Source organism: Porites lutea, chromosome 10 (genome assembly GCF_958299795.1).
Source record: "Porites lutea chromosome 10, jaPorLute2.1, whole genome shotgun sequence".
Classification (NCBI taxonomy): Eukaryota; Metazoa; Cnidaria; class Anthozoa; order Scleractinia; family Poritidae; genus Porites; species Porites lutea.
The window spans coordinates 21,282,640-21,302,320 of record NC_133210.1 but is presented as its reverse complement, the minus strand read 5'-3'; the positions used below and the strand labels follow the sequence as shown (position 1 = coordinate 21,302,320).

The window sequence follows — 19,681 nt, the reverse complement described above, 5'->3', positions numbered from 1 at the left end:
TGACTACTTCAAACAACTCCCCACCCCTGGTCCCGAAGGGCTGGAATTGTTCCTGTGGTTGCCCGAGGGGTAGTAACAAGTCTAATTGAACCGTACATCAATCACACTTTAGAAAATCAGAAGCCTCTTTTCCCTGGTTAGTTCAAACTGTGTGCCTCCTTTTAGCTGTTGTTTTCGGTTCTTACTGAAATTTTCGGCCTTGAAGAAATTCACAACCACAGGAGCTGGTTATGGGCCTCTGCCACGAGCAAACCGGTACGCAATATAACTATGTTTTTTTGAGAATTTTCGATTTTTCACTTTCGCAGACCTCTGGTCGATATTTACTGACATCCGCTCTTAAAGAAATCCCACCCAGGGCAATGAAATTGTATGTTTCCATTTTTGGCTAAATGCTATTAAACTTAAGACCCAAACTCTAGAAATAACACCTATTATAAAAATCAAAAATGTGCACACAACAGTGAAAATAGTAAACAGAAAATAAATAGAAAACAGTAAAGTTCTTCATTTTCCCTCTGAGATATTGAAGTAAACTTTCTACTTCTGGATTGTCTGTCTCTTCCATTTTGCTTGCACTCATTTTGCTCTTCATAAATTGTGTTGTTGGCATTTTCTAGCTGCACATGTGTTAATTATTTATATTACCAATAATGCTTAGCTACCTTGACTAGCCAACATCTATTGGGGCCAAGTTCTTATTACTTGAGAATTGAATATTGGAGAAAATAAGCTCTAACGTTTCCTTTCATTCAGTTCCAACATGAAGAAAGAGAAAACTCAAGGATCTAAAAACAGGTATGAGCCAATGTACGATTCAATAAAATTAAAGCATGTCTGTGTCTTCTGGGGCATCAAGGCTATTTGATGCAGTTCAGGATGGAGTGACACAGACACTTCACATTCTGTAGACAGCATAGAGTTAAATAAGAAACATACAGTGGCCCATTTTGTACCAGCTCTGCTATGGCTTAAGGCAAAAGTACAAATGGGTTGATTTGAATGTGACCATGTAGTCTTCCTCAAGGACTGTCACCTGAATCAACAAGGTTTAAGTGCTGAACATCTTACTGGGAACTCCGGCAAAAGGTAAATGAAATTTTGCATAACTTGTCCTCTTGCAACACCAGGAGCATAAATGAGCTTGTTTCAAGGGCAATTTTACATAAAAGGCAACTGGTGCAGCTTATGATAAATGACCATAAACATTACTGTGTATACACAGCCAACCTGACACTGGCAAGCTAAGAGCTCCTAAATTTATGCGCAGAAATACTGAATACATGAGACCCAGAGTATCAAAAGTCAGAATTATCATTATAGGAGAGTGAAAGGTTAGTCCTATGGCATTTTGTTGTTGCCCTTAGGATTTCTTTAGTGACATGGATAAGCATTTATACTGAAGAATGAAAGAAATCTTTTGGATAGAAAAGTAAAAATATACATGTATTCTATGTGTTGGAGATGATTCTTATGTGGATGCCAATGCACGGAATCAAATTCAGGGATTTCATGTCTGTTGTCTGCACTTCAAACTGGAATGATCGTCAAGCAAGTGCAAAGCTAAGCGAGGGCAAGCATTCCTTTTCGCTTGAACTTGTGCCAGTGTCAAAGTGGGAGTAATGTCGTAATAGTCATATGTAATTGCATTAAATCACAATTATCATAATTTATAGGGCGGGGAAAAGAATGCAGATACGTGTATTTTTATATTTGATATTGATATTTTTCAGTTGTGATTCAAGACATTATGTAAGCATTTTAAGCATAAGATTAAAAGTCTTTATATCAAGGCATGTGTTCAAAACAAGGGCGCGAACTCTGCTTGCATTTCCGGTTACGTACTCTCCGATAAGGAATAGAAGTAAAATATAAACAAACAACTGCGTTGGATAAATCTGGCCACGTTGTGGCAGGTTTAATGAAATCAAAGCTAACAGAATCATAACACATGGATATATGTAAACCTATTAACCTGCTGAATAAAAAATGGGGCGACAAAAATCCGCCACAAACTACACAACTAAATAAGAAAATGAAAAAAGAAGAAATAGGAAATACCGGCCGTTAACAATAATAACCCGCAGGCAGGTGAAAGGGGAGGAGGAGGGAAAGATTTTGCTCGAGATCTGGGAGAGAAGGAAGAACTACTGGGTAAATACCTCAATTTATTATTCCACTATTATGTCATTTTACCATATAAGGTCAAGAGAACAAGCAAAATACGAGGCCGTAATACACCGTAGTGTTCTGGTTTAACCGGTTTACAACAGGGCGAATACCGGCGGATGCAAAAGGAGCAACTGTGGCTGACAGAATCAGGATGTTTTGGATACTCTCATTAGAAAATAGAAGCCAAAATACCATTTTTCTTTTGCAGTAAAATAATTAACCTCTCATTCAATGGTTTGGCATATAATACGCGCGAACATTTTGCTAATTGTTAACGTCATTCTCACAGACAGAATCAGGATGTCTCTGAATACTCTTACCAAAAAATAGAAGCCAATTGCCATTGCTTATTGCTCATTGCCCGTATTTTTCCTCGCCCCTGCGGGGCTCGGAAAAATACTACGCAACTCGCAAAATATCCGCACGTATCATATTATGCTAAACCATCGAATAAGGTGTATATACTTACTTAACCCTGACACAGCCCTATAACCTCGTTTGCTAGATTTGCAGTACCTGGTACAGCCTGACCTAGCGAGTTATCATGTGAGTATTGCCATAAATTACATTATGTCTGCCATAATGTCTAGTTTTTTGCGACAATATTGTATATACAAACAGATCATCATAGATAAGTAAATCATCTTCCAAATGGTGAGGGTTATTGTAAAATGAATCGAAGAGCTTAAAACGCATGATTTGATTTGATTTTCAAATTTCAGTGAAGTTTAGAGACGGTCATCACTAAGAAAAATTAGGTAGAAAAGAAAACCTGAGTTTTTAACTTATACAATAATCTTTATAAAACATAACAGGATTTAAAAACAACAACAACAACTACTACTACTACAACTACCTACTGCTACAACAATAACGAGAAAGTCGCAACTCGTTGGTTATTCATAACATGGCTGAGAATTGAAATACGGGCAACCAACGAAAAAAACTGCTTCTACTGGTCAGACCTAGGATTCGAATCCAAGATCGCTTCGTTACGCGGCGTCCTTACAAAGCCAAAAACAGTAAAAAGTGAAACAAGGTTTTCGCACATTAAATGCCAATTCTTATCGTAATGTAAAAGATTTCGACAAATATCATTAGTCTGTTCAGACTGAGTTGTAATGTCTAGTCATATGCATTTGCTTAGACGATTCACTGCAGTCCTTTTTTGTTTCGTAAATCTAAACAAAACTAGCTTATATGTTCAAAAATTCTGACCATTTTACAATAAGTAATATTAAGCATTTGTTGGTGATTTTAATGTATTCCAGATATAAATCTGTGCAGTTTAAGCTAAAGTTTGAATAAGTGACATAATTGTTACGTTTATTGTTCTTTTGTTCCAGTAGTCACATAACCTTTCTCGAACATCATTCCGACAAACTTTGCAATCCTTTATTCCAGATAGCCACCATCAGTTACTATTCAGTTATTAATCAATCAAGAATAAAGTTAGCTTAATTTTTTTTAGCTGTTTGTTAAAAATGTATTGCAATGTTATCATGATGCACGATGATGACGATGATGATGATGATTATTAAAGCTTAATAATTGCTAAGTTTCTTTTTCATCTAATCGCGAAATTTGAGTCCCGCGAAATATAACCGCTCCATTTTCGCAAAATTAAGTCCTAGTCCTTAGTTCATTCAAAACGTTCCTTAGTTTCTGATTGGCTCAAATCCCCCGGCTAATTCTGCATAAAGAGTAACTACTGTTTCGTAGATAACAGAACGATATCAAAAAATAAAGGGAAACAGAAGTGCAGGGAACACAGGGCAAAAAAAGCAGTGGATTTTGCGAGTTATGCGAAGTGGAAAGAGCCAAAAAGTGCCTTTAAACTTAGCAATAATAGCAAAAATACCATTTAAAATTACAGATTTCTTGAATGAATAATAAGGAAATTATTGGATTCGTCTTTTGTGTGATTTGAAGAATTATGCAGACCCCGGTATGTGTTATTTTCCTCGGCCTTATTGAATGCTGTTTGTATTGACAAGAAAGGAGGTCCCACTCATTTTAATCATCTGCTGAATACACTTATTTACACAAGTTAACTCTTTGGTCTGTTTTTACGAGCTGTTTTTGTAGAATATATTTAATTCCAAATGTCTTTGGAATGTGTCTTTTTCTCAGAAGTCTTACAAAAGTCGTTCACTTGGTGGCTATACTGTCACTCCTTCCACCCAATATATTCCCTTCCTTGTCTCCATTTTAACAAAGAGACTTGTTATCTTTGTTATAATATATAGATTTAGCCAAGCCTAAAAGCGGAGCTCCTGATTTCATTACAATAATAATAACGATAATAATGATGATGATGAAGATCGTTTTATTCACACTGGTACACAATACGATATAACCTCGTTGCAAATACTGATACCCCCCAGTCGGTATCGGGATGTAGTCTAGCCTACGTGTAGCTGCAACTCACTCGCAACAAAGGAAGAAGAGGAGTCAAAGAAAACTACGAAAAAAGTACAACGTAGTTAGATAAGGTTTAAAGAGCAGGAAAGAAAAAGGTCTTAAAAGTTGAAACTAAAACTAAAACTCTATAACTTTAAAACAGCACAAGAAAAGATTAACTTATCCAAGGTGAATTCACACAACAAAGTTATATATGGTATAATAAATACATTAATTTCATATACTGGAAATGCAGAATGAAGAAATAAATTCAGGGAAGATCACCATGGTTATCAATGCAACTTTGGCACTGTACCTAACGTACCTAACCATTCATATAGTCATTCTCCAATTTCCACAGCAGCTGGTCAATTAGCCTGGCAATTCCTCAGAGATTTTGGTGGGAAACAGTTAGATGTCATGTGACCTCGAAGTAACTAATGAGAATGGTGCTGGGAAATATTTAGATTCTTGGAAAACAAAATTAAGTGTTTCCCATGGGCCAAGTCTTTAAGTGATTTGTGATGTTAATATTTTAAAAAATTTATAGCTGCATGGAAATTCATTAAACCTCCCTGGAATGTCAGTCGTTGGTCATTCACGGGTAATAGTTTACTGTTACCCTCTGATGTGAATGATTTTTGCGATGTTGCCTGCTTAGAGAATATTGGCACCAAAAAGTCTCATTGTTAGATGTCAGGTGACATTGAAATAACCAATGAGTGTGCACATGGTTGGAAAGAAATTTCCAGCTATAATAACAATGTTTCTTAATATATCATTGTTGTTGGAGAGAAAAAGGAATAGACTGGATTCAAGTAAATAAAATTTTGGCATTAGCTACAACGTAAAAACAACCTAAAAGCTTTTATTTTAGCTGATTCCCATATTCACTAATTTGGGAAAGTGCAGGTTCTTGCAGGTTTCTATACTATTGTAGTTCATTTAGTTTAGTTGTTCTCCAATGTCCCCCTATCTTACTTACTATATTTATTTGTCTTGTCATCCTACTCTTAAAGAAGACAGGTTGCTGGACAAACAAGAGGGTTCCCGGTCCACCGAGGCATTTTTGAAGATCTTTACAAGATCTTGCCCCGTATTAGTCGCTCAAAAGGGCGGGGGTATCATGAAGGGACCACCTTCACTCGTGTCGCCGGGCTAAGAAAAAAAGATGACAGCAGTACCTTTTAAAACTCCTTGGCTGTTCTTCAACTGGGCTGTTTCTTAATACAGTTACCATAGACAGCCTGACAAACACGTACTCCATACAGTTTAAGTTAGCTCTTTAAATTGAGACGGCCACACCAAATAACTACTTCATCTTTTCTGTCACACAGGCTGAAAACAGAGTAACAAAGCTATTAGTTGTCCATGACCACAAGATATAATGATGTTTCACTTGTTATGCATGACCACTAAGGTCCTCAGTCACCTAGACCGATTACAGCATAACAGTCCTTTCATCTGTTATGCATGACCAGTAAGGTCCTCGGTCAGCTAGACCAATTACAGCATAACATTCCTTTCATTTGTTATGCATGACCACTAAGGTCCTCAGTCACCTAGACCGATTACAGCATAACGGTCCTTCACTAATTTGTTATGCATGACCACTGAGGTCCTCGGTCACCTAGACTGATTACAGCACAACAGCCGTTTCATTTGTTATGCATGACCACTAAGGTCTTCGGTCACCTAGACCAATTACAGCATAACGGTCCTTTTATTGTTATGCATGACCACTAAGGTCCTCAGTCACCTAGACCGATTACAGCAAAACAGGCGTCAGCCCTTCATTTGAAATGAAACATCACCACATCATTGGCTATTGTCAGGGTAATTATGAGTTAGCCAGATGGAGTATTTGAAAAACACATAGATCAGACACTTATGATCCAACAATTCAGCATTGTCTCAATGATGACTTTGTGATTGAGCCCACTCTACGAGTCTGAGAAAGGTTTCCTCCCTATATGCTGGTGCTAACACCCTTCTCTGCCGACACTGAGTTGCTAAGACATGCAGTCTCTCAATCTCCACTGCTCTAGCTCTTGTAGTTGGAGTGTCCACAGGTCTGAATCTGTCAAGGTTTATCAGTACATCTTCATGAAAAGCAAAATCAGGATCTCTTCCTTCCCCACCAGCTGATTTCGCTCTTGACAATGCCACGAATAGAGCTCCTGGGTTTCTGGCTTCAAAGCCATGGTCCCCGGGGTGAACCACTACATACCTGAATGCTTCTCCGGCACCCACAGTCATCCCTTGGCATTTGAGGATTGTTGTTCCCCATGCCAGTCGCAATGGAACCTGCAGACGCTTGCATCGGCATGTGCATTCAGTGGAACGACTTACTGGTACAATTGGCACAACTGTCGGATCTTCATTAATGTACGGTGGCCCCCTATATCCTGGAAACCTCACCAGAACCACATCAGGTACTGGAGCAGGATCATCAGTAGGTCTGCGGCCATCTTTAAACACAATGTCTACGACTGTGCCTACTGCCCCATTGTACAAACCCCAATCAGCCTTTAAGTTAACTACCAGCATTACTTTGCTGTCACGGCAAAGATACAGTAGAGGTAACAATCCCCCCGCCTTATTACTGTCAGCATCCACTGCATGTCTGCCATTGTGAACTACCTTGATCTTTGCTACTGGGTGGTTTGGCTGTCTGTTACACTCAAGCAGCTTTGTTTTATTACGCTGCCATTCAAGACGGTGCGTGGGAAATACGTACAGACCTTGCTCATCCATCCTAGCAAGGAGTTCCGGGCCATGCGACATGCGGAGATTGTGCCATTGAAACTGTTGTAGCCAATGGATTTGCTGGGGTGTTGTCGTATAATTCCTTAGTGACATCAGCACATCTCTCAGCTGTTGCTCAGATTCATTCTGCCGTATAATCTGAGTAAGCTCAACAGCACTATCAAACATTGTCCAAACCAAGCGACCATGGTTAGATGGTGCACTACGGCAATCTGAGATATACACGGGGGTGTCACACACAGGAGGAAGCTGAACATCATCTCCCATAAACACTGCAACAGGAATCGCTCCCAATAACTCATCTGCATTGGCTCCTTTGTTGATTGCGTAACGTGCATGCTGTTCCATCCAGCCCATTGTTGTGCGTCCAAACATTGATCGTTCATCACCAACCAGAACTTTCAGATTTTCGCACTTTTTTTGAATTTTCTCTAGTAAGGGACCTGTAGGTACAGTCAACTCATTGCAAGACCTTCCACCTGTTCGTACTCCAAGAAAGCTATGAGCTGTACTGCCTTGAACGAGATAGGCAGCATTCCCTGTTGGAGTTATCACCTGTATTGCATCATTGGCTTCAAAAACTTGCCGCACTAACCTCTGGAGACACTTTATGACATAAGACTTTCCTGAACCAGCAGTTCCAGAGACAACAAGCCGCAATGGAGGGTAATATTCAGTGTTTTCAACAAAGTTGAACAGGGTGTGCAACACAAGCCCCACTATGGCTTTCTGATTCTCATTTAGAGACAACGGACACACCTGAGGTAAATCAAGGTCTCTACTTTCTGTCTCCCGTTCCTCATCTGCTTTAATGCTTTCTTGAAGCCATTTTGTTGGGTCTTTTCCTTCAGGAAGAATGATACGAGTGCTGCTCCAGTCATAGTCCTCCCCACCATCATCATAATCAAGGTCCTTCTCTACACCCTCATATATTTGGTTCTGCCCTGCATATACATCCACCCAGTCTGGCTGTTCTTCTGCTTCAACAGCATCATCTTCCTCATCCTCTTCAAACACTGGTTCTTGTGGGTGGTCTGCAAAACGCCGTGCCTTAGCAACTTGGGCCTTCACAAATGTTGGACAGTGGTCACTTGCAAAAAAGTCCTCAAAGCGATCAATCCAAGATTCAGCATCCCCCTTCACTTCTTGGATGTCAAACCATCTTGGCCAGTGTAACAGGAGCATGGTCCTACAGTAGTCTTCATTCAATGGCCATGTTGCATGCGTAGAACCACCACTTACAACAGGGACATTACCGTTCTTCGATGCAAAGTGGTACCGAGAACAGTGATCATCTTGCGGTCGTGCAAGGTACTTATCCAGTGGGGTGCTGCGAGTTGCAGTTTCACCATCACGTTCAAGTCTCCTTGACCCTGACATTGACAAGTAGGTAAATGGACGGCTACATCGCCAAAGTGCTAGCCCACTCAGTTCAAAGGATGCCTCCGGTCCACTGATATCTCGTCTTCCTACCGTCTTTATCAGCATCTTAGCACACATTGACTTGCCTGTCACTTGGTCTGCATCACCTGCATCAACAGCATTCACCATGTCCTTAAAGAGATCAGAAGTTGCACCAGTGGGTTCGCTATCTTAGCAAGCATATCCACACACATAGTCAATTATGGCAATGATATCATCTGTACTCGGATTATCTGGAGGAGAATTGGAAAGAATCAAGCTTACATCCCCATTTGCTCTCCATGATTGTAGCTGATAACGAGAATGCTGAACCACACGTGGATGGTCACGTGGCATCTCTAGGCGGGGTGCTCCATTATGATCTTCCACAATTTCCGGACTACCATGAATTTTTTTCCCTGGGCAGAACTCGCTTCCAAACTCCATCCGACATACACGTTCTCTCGGCTGCAATCCTTGCTCCGGATGGCGAGGAGTTCTCAAGCAGTAATCAGAGCAACTGTGGAGTCCAACCCGGTTTACTAAAAGTAAATGATCCTCCAGTACTGCACCTTGTGTTGCAGCTATTTGCATTAGCATCTTAACTAACGGATCCCTATCATCTGATATGGGCTGAGCCGTTCCCTCAGGTGGTGGCCAGAGGTCTTTTCTCGGCTGCCGTTCTTCGTCAGTGCCAGCTGGATGTAATGCTGTCATGGCAAAGGTTTGATCCGCCCACTGACTAAGTCTAGCTGCATACTCTTCCTCTTCGCAACCATCTTCACGAGCTTCATGCAATAGCTTATGCGGTTGCCTGTCTTCGCTCCAGCTGAGTTGGTGCCAATGAATTTGACCGCGGGACTTGGCAAACTCATAGCGGTACCAATAATCAGAGACACCGAATACTGGCTTCAGTACCTTCTCATGGTATGCTTGGGTGCGTAGGTCAAAGTAACTCACCACTACATGAGTATTTTCTTGTACTGCCTTGAAGCGGGCATTACTATCTTCAGCAAGGTTGACTTCTTTTCCTTTGGTCTGCAAGATGTACTCTTCAAGTAGTCTTCTAAGAGGAGGAAAGTAAAACTCGGCACAGCTTCCAGTCACGAAAAATGAAGGTAACCCATGCTTCTCATTGACCATGAACTCAACCAATGCACGAAGCTCTCTACGTCTCTGGTGCCAATACTGAGCTGTACCACGTAGATTTGCACCAAAATACAACAACTTGTCGGTGAAAGTGTCGCCTCTCGCAAGTCGCTCTTGCAGGTCTGCAACAGTTATTTGTGGGTCACCAAGTTGCTGGTCAACAAAGAACCGACTCTGTTCCAGGGCACGCTTCCTCATGCTCATATTGTGGACGACAAACTTCCAGACTTTATGCCTCACAAACCTTCCGTCTTGGTACCACAGCAGGTGCTCTGCCCAGTCATGCAGTGTGGGACACGTCAAAGGACGGTTTATGTGGAAATCACCCTTTCCATAGGGAAACAAGCAAGGAAATGCCATGGTAAAAAAGTAGGGAGTGGTAAACTCCGATGCTGGTGTTGTGCCTGTGGTCGGCCACTGGATCACTGGTCGTTGCACATTTCGTTGTGTTTCTCCAGCTTCACCTTCCCTAGCTTCAGAAACAACTTCATTTATGGCTGCTTCTACTTGTGCTTGCACATTCACTCCCGGCTCCGGAAGAATAATTCCAGAGACTGTTGAGTCATCAGTACTGTCTGTTTCCCCAACATCCAATTGTTGTGGTGCAGGGCCTTGGTCGTTTATGCGTTCTGTCTCAGAGAACTCAACAGTCCTCAAATTGGGCAACTCACCATCTTCTGGTAAATTCTCTATGCGAGTGCCATCAATAACAACATCACCGTAAGCAGGATTGTTGTCCTTGAGCCAACGAAGGGCTCCTTCAACATGGTGTCTTCTAACCCTGAAGTCCTTATGGGTATCATCTTTTCCTTGTCTTCTCACGCGTATGATATCCACCTCTGCTGGTAGGCGTGGAAGAATAGTGGCCGGTTCTTGCACAGCCTGTGGGAAAGCAATGCAATGTCCCTTTGAGGCGACACCTCCATGCTTCAGCAGGTGCACATGCACAGTGGGTGCTAGCCTGGCTATCAGCATCTGTTCAGCATCTGACATGTTAGACAAAATTTCAGGAACAGCCATTGGATCCATGTTATTCTCACCTGACCAAACTTTTGGCACCTTCTTATCTCTTCTGCAGCGAGTACACATGTTTCTCGTGCCCTTGCACTCCAGTCGCCTTTCCTTGCAGACCGCACAAAAAAAGAATGCATAAGTCATCTGCTCCACCTCAAATGCACGAATAGCTCTGTAGGCATTATCTTCTTGCTGACTTGACCCTGCTGGTGGAGGAGGTGGTAGATCTCCAACAACTTCACGCAACCTTTTCTCTTGTTCTGATATTCTTCTTTGGTTTCGCCGCTGTCTTTTTCTTCTGTCATCCTCCGTTTCCACTTCACCAGGCTTTGCAAACTCATAGTCCACACCAACTGCCCTTGCTCTAGCAATTAGGCGGTCATCTTCTAAGTGGCTACTACTATTTACTTCTGGAAGAGATTGCTGTGTTTCCTGCACGTTGCTTGCTCCCTCAATTGGGCCATTTTCTACTGCAGGAGTGTGTCGTTCCAACTCTTCTCCTAGTAAATGAATTTTTTGTATTAACCAACTACACAATTCATATAAGCTATGGGGCTAGTGGATTCTATTTTTTATCTTGCCTGAGGGATAATAGAGTTGTGATTCTTGGGCTAACAGAAGCAAGCTACAGCCTTCCCGAAGGACAAGCACAAAACTGACCTTTTCTTCGCACCCTAGTACTGCATGCTTGTATAACTGTACAAGAATTACTATTATAAAGCTGTATCTGTGGAAGTGTTCTCAAAACCTGATTTCAAATAGAAAATACACAATATTTCTACTTTTGAAACTTCGGATAATACAACAACCTTGACAAACATTTTCTAAGTGCTGATATTTCATAAATCAGTCATCAAATATAATGGGAGTGACCCAACCAATGAACTCATTATTATAATCCAAAAAATAGTTATCTCTATGAGAATTCAATGTATTTTAACTTTGTTCTAGTCAAAGTAATATAACCCTAAGGTAAGTTTTCCCATAATAATAATGTACGATCAAATACAAACAGAACAAAATCCTACAATCCAGTCATGGAGAATTAAGTACAGACAAGATGACTTGTCATGTTTACCACAACAACAACACTTGAATTACACGACAAAAGGTCTAATCAATGAATTATACAGTGTTTTTGTTACAAATAAATATGATGAATTCTGGGACTCATCTTGTGAGAAATCATGAGTCCCAGTCCAGAACCAATGAGTCCCAGTTAAAAAAAATGAGTCCAAAATGGCAAATGTTTGGGCCTTTATGTACCAGCCGCAGACAGTTAATCTGAAGACACACTCCAAAACTCTGTATTATAGTATACTGAAATTAAAATATAGTTCTTCTATTTTAAAGCAGACGTCAACAAAGGCTAAAACAAATATGCATCACTAAACAACAACCATAACTGCCACAGAAATTACACGTACGGGATATTTCTACAAATACACACGTTCAGATCGATATATCCATGAATTATTTTATGTCTTTGGCGATTTTTATGCGTCAGGAACATAGATAGAATGCAGAGGTAACAAAATCACTGATTATATAGCTGCTCTTTTGAGTCCATGTAAAAAATATATATATGAAAGTTTTAACATTCTTATTTGTTACACACACACGCCCACCCACACCTTTATTAATTTCAAAATCTTGGTTACAAAAATGAAAAAAAACAACCCACAATGAATAAATAAATAAAAATAATCAGGTAAATTCATAAAATAAAATATTGAGAAAAAAAAGTGTTACAAGAAAAAGGAAAGATTACTTAGGTAAGACAACAGAGCATAATTAATTACACCAAAAAGGGGGAAGCTTTAAAAGTATACATGCTTCCCACCAGCAAATTGTGGCACTTAATTAGTTCTGATAAATTTCTATTGTTTATTAGCCCAATCACTGTTTTTCATTCTCTGATAAATTTGCATTATATTTCTTTCTTTTTGCATTATGTTTCCTTGTTTTTGCATTGTGTTTACTAAAAAGTACACTGCTCTAAGCCAATCAAATTCAAAGAGAATTTTTTCATGTATATTATTAACTTTCATAATAAAATACCATCTACCATAAACAACTACCGGTATATCAGTACCTGCTGAATGACTTTGCTCTTGTTCACCTGGCAGAGAGCTTTCCATGCTACATTCAAGTTGGAGGACTTCACTTTCATGTTCTTCTATGGCTAAGAAGATAAGATACAATCTTAATAAGTTGGGCAAGCAGATTGTGACACCTGAGGCTGATTGGTTCTTATATAATTCTATTGTTCAGTGTTATCCAGAAGTTTTAGAGTAGCCAGCTCCCAAAGCAAAGAAACTGGTGCCTGACACCAAGCACTGATAAAGTGAGAGTACTGTATCTAAGGGAGGGGTTTGGGGGCATTAAGCCCAGAGATCTGAGAAGTTTTGCTCGTGATTTACAAGCTTTTCCAGAGTTCTCCCAAGAACCAAGTGAGTTATCATGCTGGTACATCCATAGAAAATGTGGTCTTTTACTTTTATAAAATAACTTTAAAGCATGTTTCAGTTTACTATGAGATTACCAGCTCAATAAACTATTGGTTTTTAACCAATCAGAATGCATGTACTATCTCAGTTATTTTATAATTAAAAATATTATCTGGCAATGTCTCATCAAAAATCATTCAGTAAATATATCGATAATACCATTAGCAAAAGGCAAATTGTCATACACCAAAGAGCTTTTTGTACGACAAGTTATTGTTTTTGTTTCTTTTAGGACCTTCTGAAAAATTCAAGATAAAAGGTACAGACAGTTTTTTTTTACTGTTTTGAGTCATAAGAGTAGCCAGCGAAACCACCAGTCGCCTGCGCTTCTGGAGAACACTGATTGTTCACAGGTTTTCATTCTCTGAGAAATTTGCACTTTATTTCCTTATTTTTGCATTGTGTTTCCTTGTTTTTTTACTGTGTTTACTAAAAACTGCACTGCTCTAAGCCAATCTCATTCAAGAAATTTTTCCATGTATATTATTAAGTTTTATAATAAATACCATCTACCATGAACTATATCAGTACCTGCTGATTGACTTTGCTCTTGTGCACCAAGCAGAGAGCATTCCATGCTACATTCAACCTGGAGGACCTGACTTTCATGTTCTTCCATGGCTAAGAAGATAAGCAAGCAGATTGTGACACCTGAGGCTGATTGGTTCTTATATATTTCTATTGTTCAGTGTTCTCCAGAAGTTTTAGAGTAGCCAGCTCCAAATGTAAAGTAACTGTTGCCTGACACCAAGTGCTGGTAAAGCGAGAGTACCGTATCTAAGGGGGGGTTTGCAGGGCTTGAAATAACTATTGGGCAGGCGCCGGACACATTGTCCGGTCAAACGTGATTTTGCTCGGACATAGGCATTTTTGGCCGGACAAATTTAATCCATCTTAACTAGTTGCAATAAAGGCTCCATTTTGCAAGTTACATGATCTGCATCATTTTCAGCAACAGCAACTCTAGTTACTCAAAACAAATCGAGTGTGCAAAAAATTAGAAGTTGTAGTTTTGGCGTGCAATCTTGAGCACTTTACAACACGCACAGCAGTAGCCAATTTGCGGTTGCCACTGACAGCAGGAAATGTCATCAATTTCACAAACAAAAGTCCCTCTAGTTAATATCTTTTTTTGGAACATGATAAGACTGAATAAATTTCCATCATGATTGTCTCAAAATTGAATTTTCTTTGAAAGACCAAATGACCGGACAACATGTCCGGTCATCCACGGATTTGCTCGGACAATGCTCGATTCTGACCGGACATTGTCCGTTGACCGGCCGTTATTTCAAGCCCTGGGTTTGGGGGCATGAGGCCCAGAGATCTGAGAAGTTAAGCTGGTGGTTTACAAGCTTTTCCAGTCTTCTCCCAACATCCCAAGTGGGTTATCACACCAGCAAACCTTTAGAAAATGTGGTCTTTTACTTTTATAAAATAACTTTAAAGCATGTTTCAGTTTTCTATGATTTTACCGGCACAATAAACTATTGGTTTTTAACCAATCAGAATGCACGTACTATCTTAGTTATTTTATGATTAACAATTATTCCACGAGGGCACGTTGGATATGAGATGGTAAATAGCCAACGAGACGCATAGCGCCGAGTTGACAACAATCATCTCATCCAACAAACGCAAGTGGAATAATTATTTTATTAAAAATTCCCACAAAATCCCTTTGAATCTTGTTAGAACAAACCAGAAAAGACAAGGGAGTTCCGCTATTCACATGTCACATGTCTATCAGAACTGTCAACGCGTGAACCGACTCGCCTGGACTGGATGAATGAAAAATCAAAACATTGTAAAGATGAACACTTTTAAAAACTCATCGAGATTCTAGGATTTTACACAGTGGGACAGCTAAAAAAACCTGGCAGATAATGTGAAGAAAAATAATTCTTAACAGCCATCAAAATTACTGTGAATTTGGATTTTTGGAGCAGTTACAAAAGTAAGAACAACGGAGAAAAACTATTACCTTGGTCACTTGTTATGACGTTGTTTGAAGCCACAAGCTGGTTTTGCTGAACAAGAAAAGAAGCTTTACTGACGCCTCGATTGCTGTAGTGAATGGCTGCATAGCCTGTATTTTCGTTGCTTGTGATTTATATTCTTCATGTCGGATAAACAAGCCGCAGCTATCTATCGGCAAGTGCCTCAGCGAGTGGCTTCGCAACCATGAATAAACAACACCTGTCTTCTTTTGTAGCTGTTCAAGGCACTTTAGTTCCATGTATTTTCATGCGTTTTTCGATAAACTTTCAAACAAGCTCTTGTGGCTTTTTTGTTTGTTTGTTCTTTTCCCGATGAAATTGCATGTTCTAGTATTCTAAGAAATGAATTAACACGATTTACTTCGGGTGCCGTTTTATCCTTCGCGGAAAAAAATGGAACTTACGAAAAATTCAAGATAAAAGTTACAGTTTTTTTTTATGTTTTGACTCATAAGAGTAGCTGGCACTTTGGAAAAGAGTTCCCAGTGAAACTGCCAGTTGCCCGCGCTTCTGGAGAACACTGATCGTTTATTAGCCAATCACAGGTTTTCATTCTCTGAGAAATTTGCACTTTATTTCCTTATTTTTGCATTATGTTTCCTTGTTTTTGTACTGTGTTTACTAAAAACTGCACTGCTCTAAGCCAATCTGATTCAATAAATTTTTCCACATATATCATTAAGTTTTATAGGAAAATTCATTACCTGACGAGGGAATTCGACGTTAAATTGCACACGAAAACCGATATCGGTTTTCAAGTGCAATTTAACGTGGAATTCACGAGTCAGGTAATGGATTTTCCTTGAATCGCATAATCAAATAAAAATCAGAAAAAAAAAGAAAACACCAATAATATTGTTTGTTTTTATCCTGACCGCGCGCCCCAGAAAGCCATTTCAAAGTCAAATGTCAAACCTGTCATTGCGTTAGCGAATAGGAAGCAAGGTCAGTCATACACGTTTAAACCTTTGACAACTTTTTTTGTACCTTGTGCTTGTTTTTACATTTGTTTTCAAACTTTTTTACACATGAACAAGCTTCACACTAATTGTAAGGATAAATAGAGGTATTTCACTGAATTTACAAGCCGGTTATCTATAACATCCTTTTTCAAATTGGTCATTTGCTCGCGAAGGAAAATAATTTACACCTTTTACCTCTTCGGTAGCAAAACTGAAAGAAATGAGGTGTCCAAGGCAAAGCACTGAAAGTTTAATGTTGCGATTGATATAAGGTAAGTACCTTGAAATGTTTTAAAAATGCTGTTCAAGTTCAGCTCTGTTTTGTACTTTTCTAAGTACCACGATTCAGGATGAATGCAAGTGGCGTACTCTTTTTCGTGTTTTCAGGGACAATGTGATCTTTGAAGGTATTTATTTCTTCTTCTGTATATGTGACAATTGACCCTGGCACTTCCTCCATTGTCGCTTCTCCGTTTTGTTTGTTTGAATTTGGCTTGCCATTTTCTGGGCTGTGTTCACAGGATTTTCTTGTTTTCTCATTGTCGCTAGCGAAAGGGGTTTTTTATACCTCTCCAAGAATTTGTAGTTTAGTTCAAACAAGGAAGAACCTCCGGATCACTTTAAAAAATGCTTTTGTTTGTTTTTAACTATTTATTTATTTAGTCACTCACAAAACCTTATACAACATAAACAAAAGGTGTTAATTAAATTATAAAATTAATGTGACAAGGAAGTCTAATGAAGCTTGAAGCTTATATTAATAGGCTTCCTTCAACTACCTAGAGAACGAAATTCACGGCTGAGTGCAGAGTGAGCAAGATCAGAAAATTAAGCGACAGATCGGCTATCAGTGAGATAATTCTTTAAATTTTTTTTAACAACAAATATAGAAGGAGATCTAATTAGTGAAACAGGCAACGAATTCCAGATTTTAGGTCCTCGGTAAAGGATGCTGAATTGCTTTATATTTGATCTACAAAAATGAGGTCTATACTGAGAGGCCAGTAGAATTTTAGTATTGATGGACTTGATTACTACTTGAGAACAAGTCACGAAAGCTACTAGGCAAAAGATTATGGTGATAAGAATACATAAAAGTAGTGACACAAAATGAATTAATACTAAATATGTCAAGGACTTTAAGCTGGCTAAACAAAGGGGCGGTATTTGCTAGATAGTGAGCTTTTGTTATGAGCCGCACTAGACGCTTTTGCAAAAGGTAAATACAGTTTAGGTTGGAACAGTAGGTGGAGGACCAGGCGACATTACAGTATGTTAAGAAAGGATATACAAAAGGTGACAATGATTTTAAAAACATTTTAAAATGACATTGTAGAAAACCTTTTTTGCAGTTGTTGTCTTACAATTTGACAATAGTTGTTACGTAGATGCGAAAAAACATCCCTTAGCCTCGTTTTCAACTCGCAATTCCACACTGAATACCTCTCTTCGTTAACCAATCAGAATGCGTGATTTTACTCAATTATGCAATTCTATAATAAATACCATCTACCATGAACTATATCAGTACCTGCTGAGTGACTTTGCTCTTGTTTACCAAGCAGAGAGCATTCCATGCTACATTCAACCTGGAGGACCTGACTTTCATGTTCTTCCATGGCTAAGAAGATAAGATAAAATCTTTAGTTGGGCAAGAATTTTCCCTCACCCCTACATACACCTATTGTTCAAAGAAAACATGTCAGAACAATACTGAGCCAAAAGTTGTGATTTTTGGTTTAACTCTTATGGGGAATTGTTTTTAAGAATAAACGAGCTGAGCTTGACAATATTCCTGGAAATATTATTTACTACACTGTACCCTCCAATGAATGAATAACTTGATAACCACACTCAAAACTGGTTTATAATATTTCCCCATCTCTCAACACAAGGAGTTTTTGAGCATTTATGATCACATAATTTTTTGTCTTAATTTGGCTATTACTGCAAAGTACAATGTCTTCAATACAGTAAAAACCTAGCTGTGACTAAGAACCTGGTTTTTAGGAACCTGTTAGGCTAAACTTGCCAGTTATAATTAGGCCCCCTCTATACAAGAACCTGTTTAGCCCAAATTTGACACACATCTTTATTTTCTCAAATCTATAAAAAAAATTCTATACACCTGGAAAATATTCAGGTGAACCTCTTTGGGAGACATAAGCTGCATTGTTTTTTTCCCTTCAGAAAATAAGAACCTTTTCATTTTAGAGAAATAGACAAATTTTTTGCCAATAACTATTTTTGTAAGAACGTACCTGTTAATGCAATGGGAAAATCCAGGTTCTTACCCACGAGTTTTTACTGTCTTTTGACCGGTCCGAGCTAAAATTTGTTTGGCAGGTAATAATTTATTTTGACCGGTTAGTAAGTAGACATGACCGAGCTTAAATTTGTTTGGCCTTTCAACATTCAAAAATAATTTCTAACCCTGGCTGCCCTCCTTAGGGACCGTTCATTTTTTATGGGGTAGGAGGGGCTGGTGGGATTTGGAGGAGTGTAATTTGAAAATTGTATGACCCCCCCCCCAATTTCCGATTTTTTTCGCATGGCCCCCCCCCCTCATCAGAGTAATTTTTTGGAAGCCCCCCCCCCATGAATAAAAAAATACATAAGGTATTAAAAACGTTACTGCATTAAAATTGCGTTTTGTTACATTTCACGTAATTTAGTGAAAGAAAGCTGAAAGCTAGAAAGCTGTTTTTAACAAATCCTCACTCAAAAGAATGAAAAGTCAATTTCAGCTCTTCTTGTTACTGCTCGTCCTGAGCATGTTGTAGCTGGCCGCTCGTCTACATATTCCTCGTCTGCGGCGATAAAAGCAAGAACGACATCATTTGAGTCGTCTTCAGAGTCAGGGGCATCACTCTTGTAATCATCATCAGTTTCTTCTCCCTCACTGCTTTCACCACTGCTGTCTAGTTGACCTGATTCATTGCCGCCTCTCACTTCGGCTTGACCTGTTCTGAGAGTATTCATCTGCACGAAGTGTCCCATAATTGTCTTCACTTTGTCATTCTTGCTGCTCTTCTTATGCTGTTTTAATAGCCCATGATGTTGTAAGTATTTGTTCAATTCTGGCACACGGAGCTTTTTTAGCTTGGCGGCATCTTCGCACAAAGTAGCCCAATGATAATCATCATAGGACTTTTCTCTTGCCTCCCTAATTTCCCTTGCCCTTTCCGCCAGTCTCTTCTTTTTTTTAAACTCTATGACCTCAAGATGCTGGAGATAGTCAACCACAAACTTTGGTTTCACAATGAATTTGTCTCCAAATCTAGTCCTATGCGTGTATGTT

The 19,681-nt window shown here is 39.3% G+C and overlaps 3 protein-coding genes across 3 annotated transcripts in view; all 3 read right to left on the bottom strand.

The window, feature by feature from the left end:
• Nucleotides 1-6,489: 6,489 nt before the first annotated feature.
• LOC140949655 (uncharacterized) lies at nucleotides 6,490-8,895 on the bottom strand. The gene has a single exon (XM_073398806.1). The coding sequence runs from the start codon at nucleotides 8,893-8,895 to the stop codon at nucleotides 6,490-6,492; it is 2,406 nt and encodes an 801-aa protein (XP_073254907.1).
• Nucleotides 8,484-9,610, bottom strand: LOC140950329 (uncharacterized). Its single transcript, XM_073399549.1, has one exon. The coding sequence runs from the start codon at nucleotides 9,460-9,462 to the stop codon at nucleotides 8,938-8,940; it is 525 nt and encodes a 174-aa protein (XP_073255650.1). The 5' UTR covers nucleotides 9,463-9,610; the 3' UTR covers nucleotides 8,484-8,937.
• The window catches only part of LOC140949654 (uncharacterized), a 460,765-nt gene continuing 450,631 nt past the window's right edge, over nucleotides 9,548-19,681 (bottom strand). The window contains exons 5-7 of the mRNA XM_073398805.1: nucleotides 13,004-13,093; nucleotides 9,664-11,408; nucleotides 9,548-9,574 (exon numbers count right to left, since the gene is read on the bottom strand). Coding sequence (XP_073254906.1) covers nucleotides 9,548-9,574; nucleotides 9,664-11,408; nucleotides 13,004-13,093 — 1,862 coding nt within the window. The remainder of the gene's footprint in view (nucleotides 9,575-9,663; nucleotides 11,409-13,003; nucleotides 13,094-19,681) is intronic.